Source organism: Pygocentrus nattereri, chromosome 8 (assembly GCF_015220715.1).
Source record: "Pygocentrus nattereri isolate fPygNat1 chromosome 8, fPygNat1.pri, whole genome shotgun sequence".
Classification (NCBI taxonomy): Eukaryota; Metazoa; Chordata; class Actinopteri; order Characiformes; family Serrasalmidae; genus Pygocentrus; species Pygocentrus nattereri.
Genome location: NC_051218.1, coordinates 18598757 through 18611346, shown reverse-complemented (window position 1 = coordinate 18611346; position 12590 = coordinate 18598757). Strand labels below are relative to the sequence as shown.

General features: G+C 40.0%; 1 protein-coding gene across 1 annotated transcript in view; it reads left to right on the top strand.

Annotated features, from left to right (window-relative positions):
* The window catches only part of fat1b (FAT atypical cadherin 1b), a 53952-nt gene that overhangs the window by 9255 nt on the left and 32107 nt on the right, over positions 1-12590 (top strand). Inside the window, exons 5-12 of the mRNA XM_037540698.1 lie at positions 20-334; positions 1784-1994; positions 2246-2314; positions 2575-2714; positions 6684-6959; positions 7129-7339; positions 8465-8869; positions 9047-12523. Coding sequence (XP_037396595.1) covers positions 20-334; positions 1784-1994; positions 2246-2314; positions 2575-2714; positions 6684-6959; positions 7129-7339; positions 8465-8869; positions 9047-12523 — 5104 coding nt within the window. The remainder of the gene's footprint in view (positions 1-19; positions 335-1783; positions 1995-2245; positions 2315-2574; positions 2715-6683; positions 6960-7128; positions 7340-8464; positions 8870-9046; positions 12524-12590) is intronic.

Here is a 12590-nt window from a genome sequence, read left to right as displayed (position 1 = left end):
CTTCTTTTCCTCCAAAAAGGTCACCATTTCTGACGATGGCATTCCGAGCATGTATACAGTCATTCGTGTGGTAATGAAGGTACAGGATGAAAATGACAACTCTCCTCAGTTCCTCGAGAAGGTCTATAAAATCAAGCTAGTGGAGCGGCCAAAGGCGATCAGATGGAAGCCGGTTTATCGCGTCATTGCCCACGATAGAGATGAGAGTCCTCACTCTGAAATCTCATACAGCATAGAGGAGGGGGACGAGCACAGGAAATTCTTCATTGAGCCCAAAACTGGGCTGATCTCATCCAAAGAGGCTTTCTCAGCAGGAGACTATCACATTCTCACGGTATATTTCTTTCCTTCAGCTCTCCATTTTGAAGAGGTGCTGTTGGGGCCAATATCTTTGAGACCTGCAATACTGTGCAATATAGTCTTAGGCATCTGAGAAAATTATATGTAAAATAATTTATTTGGGCAAGAAGCATTCCTTTATTCAGAAAAAACCTCTAACATTAGAACCACCATCTAATACCTAGTTTATCTAATTAATTCTTCATTTAATCAGTCAGGTGCTGCTGATGGAATTGAACAGATTGAATGTTTTGAGAGAAGTGAGGTCAGGAAGCAGACCTGTGTTCTTCTAACAATGATAGTACTTTTTAAAAAAACAACAAATCTTGCTACATTTTACTGGTTTTTCTTTATTTGTGTTTATTTTGATGTTATATAGTGTTTTTACTGGCAAATGTTTTGATAGCTTTTGCACAGTACTGAAAGTTCTCAAAAATAAAGCTGCAAAAAGCATTCTTTATAGTCATGCCACAAAAGATTTGCTATCTATCTATCTATCTATCTATCTATCTATCTATCTATCTATCTATCTATCTATCTATCTATCTATCTATCTATCTATCTATCTATCTATCTATCTATCTATCTATCTATATATACTTGGTTCTATATAGAACATTTTTTAAACAAACCACATACAACATGTTCTCCAGCATATAGAACAACCTTTTAACTGTGCAAAGAGCTAAGCATTCACATGGTTCTTGAGTTGTCATGGTTCTACTTATATATCACTGCTGTTGGAACTAAACCTCATATTTCCTTTTTTGTGGTTTTTCAGTTTTTGGCATCATTTGAAAATGCTTGTTGCCCTTTGTGTGTAAATTTCATCATGAACTGACATGTTTTTTCTTTACGCTGTAAAGTCATTAATCATGAGATACAAGGTTTTGATCTGACAATAGTGATATATATATACATACATATACCACCAATTCCCAATCCCACCCCAGTCAAAACACAGTGTAGAATCAATGGTGCCCAGTGTCAAGTTTATTTAGAGCTTGCATTACCTGCCATTGCCATGACTTCAGGTTCTAGCAATGAGGTCAGATGTTTACTAAGGGTAAGTTTGTTTTCTTAGCCATGCATACAGATATGGGGGTTGAGTAATGTGGTGTAGGGGACGGTCTTCTAAAATGACTGACAAGAGGTCAGTGTAAAAAGAGATGATTTTATTTGTTCAAAGCAGCTACAAAAGAGGCTATATGCCAGATTAATAAAATGCAACAACCATTTCACAGTCTATGTTTTTTATTTGTAATTTATGTCAGACATGAAACACAAGGATGTGAAATCCAGTAAACAACTTCAAAGTTCTGCTCAGTTTGCACTTGAAAGCATCTTTTTATTTTTAAGAGTGATTAACCAGTGATTGCAAACACACCATCTCCCACATTCAAACACAACAACGCACACCCTCACACACACTCCTCTCTCGCAGATTAAGGCCCTGGACAATGGCTGGCCTCAGAAGTGGTCCATCTGCCGGTTGCACATTGAGTGGATTGCAAAGCCTGAGCCGCCTAAACAGGCACTGGTGTTTGAGGAGACCTCACTCCAATTCTCTGCCATGGAGAGTGATCCAGTGGGCCATATGGTGGGAGTCATCAGCACTCAGCCTCTAGACTCTCCTGTCTGGTTCGATATCAAAGGTAATCAATATCATTTTCTCCACTCCTTTTAAAAAGACGAAGGATAGGATGTAGAAGAACTTACTAATTCTAAATTCTCCACTGCTGCAATTGATATGGGTCTTTAGTAGCATAAATGGACTTAACTGCTTGCTTCATTACCTTCATCTCTATCCTGCACTAATCAGCTTTCTTTAACTAAATCTCTCCTCTCTATAATCTCTGCTTTGCTGCTTCGTTTTTTTCCCCCCTCTCTTGGCTTTACATACAAGAAGACACACACGCTAAAGAAGTGTTTCACATCGTTCAGATGGCTTGTGACCTGAGCTGCAGAACAGAAGGTATTTGCTGATAAGTGAATGTCTCTCCTCTGGTCTTTTGAATGCTGTAATATCATTGCTTGTCGCACATCCTTTGAAACAATAGTTCAACCTTTGCCCTGTAAAAATATGAAAATGAATTCCACAAGAGTACTGTGTTGTTATGGCCTTCATTTATTGACCCAGTAACAGAATCCATATATCATATTATGCAAAAACGCCTCCTGTTTGTGAAGAGTACTAATTTTAGGTGGTGAATTTGTCCATATTGTGAATAACAGGTGGAAACGTTGACAGCCGCTACAATGTGGAGAAGGGCAGTGGCACTATCATCATTGCCAAAGCGCTGGACGCAGAGCAGCAGTTAAATTATAACCTAACGGTGGAAGCAACAGATGGAACCAGATCCATCAGCACCCAGGTATTTTAAAAGGCGGTAATAATGTGTGCAGGTTTTTATCAGCTGAATAAATGACAACGACACATGGAAATGTTTATAATGAATAGCTGGTTTTTAATCTCTATGCTTATGCAATCCTAGTGCACTTTGGGCCTTTCACTGAGCTGGTTGAGTGTACTCAGAGTACAGCAGGTACAAATCAGCCATTGCAATGCGGAGCAGACACCTGGCAGCAGAGATTGGGGCAGGCATTGCTTAAATCTTTAAAGCATAAGGCATTCCAGTGCACAGAGATCAAATATACCAGAAATCAATCTCATTTTACAGAGAGAGCTTCTGATTTTATTTACACAGCAGTTTAATGTAGTATTATGTGCTTTTTTCACACCTGTGCCCAGCTATATTCCTGGAAGGCCACAAACATCTGCATACATATTCTCTGCAGTGTTTCTCAGTCCCAGTCATGGTGTCCCTGTGCACATATATGTGTATTTACTTTTTTAACATTACCTGATTTACTTAATCAGGTAATTATTGAGTCAGACGTGCTAGAGTAGGGGTCGGCTTTTTGTCCTGCTGTGGCTTCAAAGCAGAATGAGGTTTTTAGGCAAAAATAAAATAATCCCTTTTCTCAGTAAAATAATGCTCTGCTGAGTGTTCCTATACAGTTTTAACAATAAATGGTCTTAAATGCTGGCATTAATGCAGCCTATCACTGCTAATTCATCGACTCATCCTGAAGCTTGGTGCGCAGACTTCTGGTCACCATAGCAACACAGACATAGCTAGCTAGTAGCTAACAAAAAGGCAAAGAGAAAAATTTAAGACGAACATTGATAATTGGAGACAAATGGACTTATTTGCATTTGTAAGCGCTTCAGGTGGTTTCCTCATACATTTAATCTGCAGCAACAGACTGCCAAACACTAAAAAGTCACAAAGTTAAAGTCAACTTCTTGTTCGAACTTAACATACATCTTAAACGGGAACGGGAAAATTCAAACCAGATGCTGGCAAATGGGAAGCTCACTTAAACCTTGTGAAAATTCCAACAGTGAGAGATATTTTACCAGAAACTGTATCACTTTCTGGTATGAATTTCCAGCTAGTGATGTGAGAAAAGCAGCTAAAGCCGAAAGCAGAGTAAGTGGATTTTAGTTTATGTTATACTTTCTAGCCTATACTAAGACATTACCACATACTGAGGCATATTTACAGCCACAATGGTAAAATGTTTCTTGAGTAAAATGGACATAAAATGTTGAGGCTCACATGGTTTGATTTTTGTTGAAAGGACAAAATGGCTCTTATTAACATTTGGGTTGCCGACAACTGTGCTAGAGCAAGGAAAGCTTAGAAATGTGTATGACATGTTGGCTCCAGCACTGAGATTAAGGACAATTTGAATACTTTAAATTCATCTCATTTTCTAAAGGAAAAGGTTCAGTGATGACTGCTAATTATAAGTGAAAGCAAATGATTATTTATACGACCTCATACTAGTTTACTGGCTACTGGCTTCTGGTCATTGTTAACCAGATTGCCATGTATTGTTGAAATATTCTTTTAACGTCCCGAACTGCAAAGGCCTGGGTTCATCTGAGATCAGTGAAGATGTTAACAGAATCGTTCAGTCAGTAAAGCTAATGATGGTAAAAATGGAAAATATAGTCTTCAGTTCAACCCTTGAACAGGCATGATGTCCTCCTACAGCACTGATCGTGTTTAACCAGCTGTGAAAGCAGTCCTAGCCTTAACGCCACATTACAGACTAGACTGAAAAATGCTGGAGCAAAAATTAGTAACTAACAAACCTGTAGTTTAAGGGGTTAATAATGATCTCATGAGTTGAACACCTTGTTCAAACAGCAAAAACTAAACTTTGAAGTGTTCTGGCCCTCCAGCCTTGATGTTCTGCTTTGCTCTGCTCTAGTTTCACCTCATACGGAGACTATTGTATCACACTGGCTTTGTGTTGTGGTACTCCAGCGATGTAGGCCCTCTTTGTCCTTTAGTGTCACGGTGCGGAGGTAGTTCTCCTAGGGCTATACCTGTATATGTCAGCCGAGGCAGTCAGCCTTATCAGGTCACGGTGCGAGACTCATCTATCAGTGGAAGCAGGCTTGCCTGAGGGCACGAGAGTAATGCGAAGAGGAGTAATGTTTTCGAGGAGCTCGATGTTTGGGCTCTCAGCCTGCCTTTCCCCTTTCAGAGAGCTATACCCTCCCAGGATCAGCCACTGCAGTTTGTCATATTGTAATGGGCTCCTTACACTTGGGCGTTTTCTAGGCCTATGTAAATCTTATCTGCAATGTGCAGCTCAGCACAGACAATATTCACTTGGTACTGTTGCTTATCATAAGCAGCCATGCTTTATTTAGTATAATGGTGGATTTTTACAGTGTGCCTAAGGAGCTAAAACAACACAGCACAGTTTATGTCTCTCTTAAGCAGGGCGCCATGGGTTTTGCCACAATTATTCGTGTGAAGAAAGAAAAACCGAGCATTGTATTGTTGATATGATTCTGCAGTACTATACACTCGTCTCATGTATAACACAATGTCACATCCAAACCTTGTAATGTTATTTTTTACTTTACATTGAACATGAATAGTCTAATAGATATGATCCGAATTGGTCATATGAGATTGTGTTACAATAATGACAATATAGTTGCCAAAACTATAGTACTGTGCAGAAATCAGAGGCCACTTTTTGTTAATTTAAAATCTAATCAAAATGGCTGTTAAGTACAAGTTCTTCATTTTTCAGCATCAGAAAAAAACTGAAAAGTACACAAAAGCTTCAAAACCTAAATATAATATCATTTATTCAGTGTTTAGTGCAGAAAACCTCCACTTTTACTTCAAATCCACAGATGTTTCTGTCCATTTGTCCATTGTAAGAAGACATCTCAACATTATGGGTCTGAAGGGAAGTGTAGCTGGACCTCTGAGATCTGAGTTTTATGGACTGATGAGTCTAAAATTGGAATAGAAATTACTTCAGTCAGGAAATGCAACCACCTTCTAAGACTAAACTTCGGAGGTGTGGAAAAATATCCCTGCAGTGTCACGATTGGCCCCTCCCAGTCCTGTCCATGTGTTCGAGTTGTTTTGGTTTAGCCCATGTGTGTTTGTTTTGGTCCTTCCCCCTCGTTTCATGACTCCACCCCTGATTGTCTCCATCTGTTTCCCGCCTGTCCCTTTGTTCTGTTTGCATTGTTATTCTAGTTTGTCTGTCGTGTCTGCCCCCCAATCAATCCGTGTTGGATCTATGACCCTGGACCGTTTAAACGATGACCCTGGATTTGCCCATAATAAACGTCGCTTATCTCCACATCGTCTGCCTCCTCACTCCCCGTTACATGCAGATTTCTTTGATAAACTGAAAGCAAGTCTCTTGAAAAGACTGCAAGCTGTAATAAAGGCAGAGTGGGCAGAGTAATCACTGAAAATTTATTTGTTGACGCTTCTCTGTAATTGTCTGTTAAATATATGTGTTATTTTTTTTTTCCTGACACTGAAAAATGAATAACTCATACTTAATGGCCATTTTTACTTTAAATTAAACAAATGAAAGGGTCTCAGACTTTTGCTCATGTATCTTAACACTAACATTAACTTAACATTGTGTAAGTAAGTAAACCTTATTTATATAGCACTTTTCCAGAGTGACTCACAAAGTGCTTTACAAAATGCTTAAATATAATACAGTACAAGACAATTAAGATCATTATAATCATGTACTGAAATAAGTAATACACACAATTAAATACTCAAATGCACACCGATTATAAATGCACACCGATTATAAAGCACATCGATCAAAAGCTGTTAAAAGCAAGAGAATAAAATAAGTCTTTAAACGTTTTTAAAAAACCTGGATTGAATCAGAGAGTTTGACATCAGTAGGAAGATTATTCCACAATTTCGGTGCATGGACTGCGAAAGTGTACTCAGTACTGTTCATTCTGCTCTTCTAAATAGGTCTTAATCCAAGTTATTGACACCAATGAGCATCGACCCAAGTTTGGCCAAGCCAAGTATGAAATCAGTATTCCAGAGGAGACCCAGCCAGGGATGAAGATACTGGAGATCAGTGCTACAGATAAAGATGAGAAGAATAAACTATTCTACACACTATTGAGCAGCACAGACCCACATAGCCTGAAGAAGTTTCGTCTGGACCCCGGAACGGGTTTTCTGTACACTACTGAGGAACTGGATCATGAGACCATGCATAGACACATCCTCACTGTAATGGTAAGGCAAGAATTCTGCTTGTTTTTTTGTTTTTTTTGTTTATCAAAATAACACTTTTTTCCACATTTCTGTTGGTTACATTACCCATCTTGATAGGTTAACCTCTAACAACGCACAGTGGTTCAATCTTATTGAGTAAATGGCATATTTGAATATCATATCTAAACAGGTCCGAGATCAGGACGTCCCAGTCAAGCGTAACTTGGTGCGAGTGATCATCAATGTTGAGGATGGCAATGACAATGCACCTTGGTTTACCAGCTCTTGGTACACTGGACGCGTGTTTGAGACAGCTGCAGTTGGCTCAGCTGTATTACAGGTCACTGCTCTGGACAAAGACAAAGGTCAAAATGCAGAGATCCTCTACAGCATAGAGTCTGGTAAGAGCCAGTTCTCATTCAAAGGCAAATATGTCATCTTGATGCAATAATAAACAAATATCTACTTCGAAGCAGCACCTGAGCAGATTAAGACCTTCCAGACTGTTTTGTGTTGGATGTGTGACAAGGAATTATGAGCAGGAAATGGCCTAATGATTGCAAACAATGAGGGCAGTAACTACTGCCAAAAACTAATTATGCAGATGAATTACCAGCATTGACTGTCCTCTCTGGAATATCTAATATAATTTGCTCATGACACAAGGCAGAAATAGGCAATATGTAGGGGTGTAAAAATGCATAAATGCACTGTGATGCATTGATCTGAAGGTGGCTATTTGACTACATTAATTGGTTTATTATGATTGATTATGACTGATTACAGCAATACTCAAAATGTGCTCAGAGACATATTTACTCTCTTGCTGTGCCATAAAGCACAGTGCAAAAGTTTGAGACCATCCTTTGTTTATTTTATTTCAAGTCAAATGGCTATTAAGTTCAAGTTATTTATTTTTCAGCATCTAGAGAAAAGCTGGGTAATGTTGTTTGAAGGCTACTTACATAGGGACTACTTAACACGTGCATAAGCACTGAATAACATTTTTATGAAGCAATATTTGAGTATTTATAACCAGCTTATGCTAGTAACTACAAGATGTTATGATACGTTATATAATGTAAATGACGCTGCAGTGACATAAGTGACATTTGTTCTATTCAAAGTTTCAAATGTTTCCATGCTTCCATGCTTCAAAATTGGGAAGCATGGAAAGGTAAGAGGCAGTAGGGTGCACAAACACAGAGTGGACATATGTATATGTACTTACAATTATCCTTTTAAATATATGTTGGCTGTTTTTTCCTGAAACTGAAAAATAATAAAAGATGGTTTTGACTGGAATTCAATAAATTAAATTATTGGGCATTTTCAGACATAAAAAAGCTTGGAATATGTTTTTTATTGTCAAAATTCCATCACAATGTAAATAGTTCCTGTAGTTGCATCCTGTAGTTCAGGTCAGAGATTTATTTTTCCATCTGTGTTTTCAACCCAGTAAATGAAATGTGTTTGTGTATGCCAGTTCACTAATTTACCATTGATTTCTCTTTGATGTGTCACAGGAAATCATGGAAATTCCTTCAGTATAGATCCCTTCTTGGGCATAATAAAGGTTGCAGCAGAGCTCAGCAGTGACCAGAAAAGTCAGTATGAGCTGGAGGTGAAAGCATCAGATAAAGGAGAACCTCCTTTAAGCGCTTTTACAACTATCTCTATAACAGTCACCATTTCTGATAATGCCGAGCCGAAGTTTCATCGCAGCCCGATCACAGCTGAGATCAGTGAGGCGGCTCCAGTTGGGAGTTTCGTGACCATGGTTGCAGCCTCGAGTCAGTCATCTGTCTTTTATCAAATCAAAGAAGGAAATGTGAATGGCACCTTTGACATCAATCCAAACTCCGGTGCCATTGTCACCCAAAGGAAGTTGGACTATGAGACTCTATCTTCATATAAATTGACTGTGCAAGGTACGAACATGGCTGGAATGGCAAGCCAAGTCGCTGTGCTCGTTCTCATAAAAGATGAGAACGACAATGCCCCTGTCTTCACTCAGACTGAATTTGTGGGGTTTGTCAGTGAGGGAGCCGCACCTAGGAGCATGGTTCTGACTAATAAAAATACTCCGCTTGTTATTCATGCAACAGATGCTGATGAGGATGCGAATGCCAGGCTTGTCTATCAGATTGTGGAGCCATTTGCTCACAACTACTTTACCATTGATTCTGGCACAGGAGCAATTCAGACAATCAGTGGTCTTGATTATGAGCAGCAGAGTATGTTCCACTTCACAGTGCAGGCCCATGATACTGGCTTACCACGCTTATTTACGCGGCACATTGCCAATGTGACAGTCCACGTCACTGATGTCAACGACTGTGAGCCAAAATTCAGCCAGGACTCCTTTGAAACAACCCTGCTGTTGCCAACCTACAAGGGAGTGAAAGTGATTTTGCTAAATGCCACAGATGATGACTCCCCACCCAATGCCAAACTGCTGTTCTCCATTTTAGATGGCAACATTCACAACAAGTTCAGGATTGACCACATTTCGGGCGAGATCTTTGTTCAGAATGCCACAGAACTGCACAGCAGATACATTTTGACTGTCAGGGTTTCTGATGGAAGGTTTATGAGCACAGCAACTGTAAAAATAAAGGTTCGAGACAACAAAAACCATGGATTGAAATTCACTCAGGAAATATTCACTGCCTCCATACAGGAGAACTCATCAGAAAGGGAAACTCTGGCTATTATTGCTACAGTCGGAAATAAAATGAACGAACCTTTATTTTACTCCATTCTCAATCCAGACGATAGATTTGATATAGGTTGTACATCTGGTGTTCTCTTTACTACTGGAGTACCATTTGATCGTGAGGAGCAGGATACATTTGATGTGATTGTGAAGGTTACAAACGAGCATGAAGATGCTGTAACTGCCCATGTCCTTGTAAAAGTCATTGTCAAAGATGTGAATGACAACGCACCCTTGTTTGTAGACCTACCCTACAATTCTGTTGCTCAGATGGATGCTGAAGTGGGAACAGTCTTGAGGCAGGTCACTGCAGTGGACATTGATGTTGACAGAAATTCAGTGATTAAATACCATTTGAAGGGGCATGATGAATATTTTCAGATAAATCCCTCTGGTGAAATCTCTCTGAAGAGGCCATTTGAGCAGGAAAGTCTCAACACAAAATATGTGCTAAATATTATTGCTGAAGATGGAGGTGATCAGGCCCTCTCCTCAACAGCACAAGTGATGATTACTGTGGTCAACAAACCCACTCCTGTGTTTGAACGACCTTTTTATAAGATTGAAGTTCCAGAGGATGTGCAGTTACATGCTTCTGTATTGCAGGTTCTGGCTAATGAGTCTGTTGGACCTCGCACTGTCTACAGGATCTATGAGGGAGACCCATTTGGTCACTTTTCTATTGATTTCAACACTGGAGTCATACAAGTTATCCAGCCACTGGACTATGAGACTCACCCTGCCCACAGGTTAAGCATACAAGCAATGGACTCTCTAACTGGGGTCTACTCTGAAGTTTTTGTTGATATCATTTTAGAGGACGTCAATGACAATGCACCTATATTTCATATGAAGTATTATAACGTCAGTGTTCCTGAGTCTGCTATGATTGGTACATCTGTATTACAAGTGTCAGCTAGAGACTTGGATAGTGGCAGCAACAAAGAAATATCCTATCAACTGTATGCAAAAAATGGGACCATTTCAGATCACTTCAGAATAGACGGTCAAAGTGGAGTCATCTGGACTACTGCTCTTTTGGACTATGAAACAGAACCAATGCATGAGTTAACTGTGAGGGCTTTGGATGGAGGAGCTTTCCAGCTGTACAGTGAGGTCATGGTGGTAGTACTTGTTGCTGATGTAAACGATAACCCACCTGTATTTGCACAGCAACTTTACAACACCACTATTAGTGAGCATTCTCCTCCAGGTCATTTTGTTGCCTGTGTTCAAGCATCTGATGCTGATAGCACTGATACTGGAAAGCTAGAGTTCTCTTTTTTGTCAGGAAATGAGGACAACATTTTTGGCATTGATAAGAGCAGTGGGGAAATTGTCATCTCAAGCTATCAAAAGCCAATTGTGGCACAATATAACTTAATTGTGTTCACCACTGATGGCGTTTTCACAGCTTTTTCTGAAGTAAAAGTCAAGGTGATCAGCGCAAATCTGCACAGCCCATCATTTACACAGGATGAATACGTTGTTGAACTTCTAGAGAACTCTGCTGTAGGCACACTCGTGACTCAGGTGGAGGTACATGACAGAGATTCTGGGATATATGGTGAAGTTACACTGTTCATTGTAAACGATGTAGCCAGAGACAAATTCACTTTGAATGCTGAGGGTCAGATTCATACCACTGAAAGTTTTGATCGAGAGAACCCAACAGAAAAAGTGATCCATATAAACATACTGGCTAAGGATGGTGGTGGAAAAGTGGGTTTTTGCACAGTCACTGTGATTCTCTCAGATGTCAATGACAATGCACCTCAGTTCAGGCTTTCTGAATACAAAGCTGCAGTTCAGAGGGATGTTCCAAGAGGAACTACTGTGATCAAAATATCAGCTGTAGATGAAGATGAGGGGAGTAATGCTGACATAATTTATGCGATCGACTCAGATATTGGACACTTTAAAATCCATCCCCTTAGTGGGGCAGTTGTCACAAAGGGAAATCTAATGGAACTAGAAAATGGACTGTGCTCTTTCTATGTGAAGGCTAAAGATTCTGGAAGCCCTCCAAGACAGTCTGTTATCCCTGTTTCAATTAAAGTGCTTCCTTCTGATTTGCCCATGCTGAAGTTTGCTGAAGAATTACTTCGGCTGGAACTTGCGGAGGACCTCCCTGTCGGGACTGAGATAAATGTCATCCAGTCTGAAAGAACACAGCCTGTGATCTATAACCTTGTAAGAGGAAACACTCCTGAGAGCAACAAAGATGATGTCTTTGTCATCAACAGCAACACTGGAAAGCTGAAACTGGCCAAACGACTGGACTATGAAGCTATCAAATGGTTTCAGCTAACCATCCAGGTCCAGGGCACTGAAGGGAGCATGGAAGTAATGTCAGTCATAGATGTGAACATACATTTGAAGGATGTAAATGATAATAGCCCACAGTTTGACTCCTTCCCCTACCAGTCCTTTCTTGTTGAGAACTTATCAGGAGGGACCTCAGTGGTCCAAGTGACAGCTACTGATCTGGACTCTGGGGTGAATGGTCTCGTCACTTACAGCCTAGATGAGAATCAAGAGAACCCTGAGGTTCTGGAGTTGTTTGCTGTGGACAGTGAGACAGGCTGGGTCACGACTGTCACAGAGATAGACAGAGAAAAGAGAAACATGTACAGAATAGCAATCATTGCAAAAGACAGAGCACCAGAGATACACATGACTGGCACCACCGTGGTGGAGGTAACAGTGGTGGATTTAAATGACAACCCTCCAGTCTTCACTCAGGCAGTGTATAAAGCCAGAGTGAGGGAGGATGAATCTACACCAGGCACCATCATAACTGTTTTAAGCACTACTGACTCTGACAGTGAGGAGGTCAACAGGAGGTTCAGCTGCTTCATCACAGGTAAGGCTTCACTGCTATGAAATATTGAGTCACAACTTATTTTAGGGTGGTGTTCATAAGCCTTTCA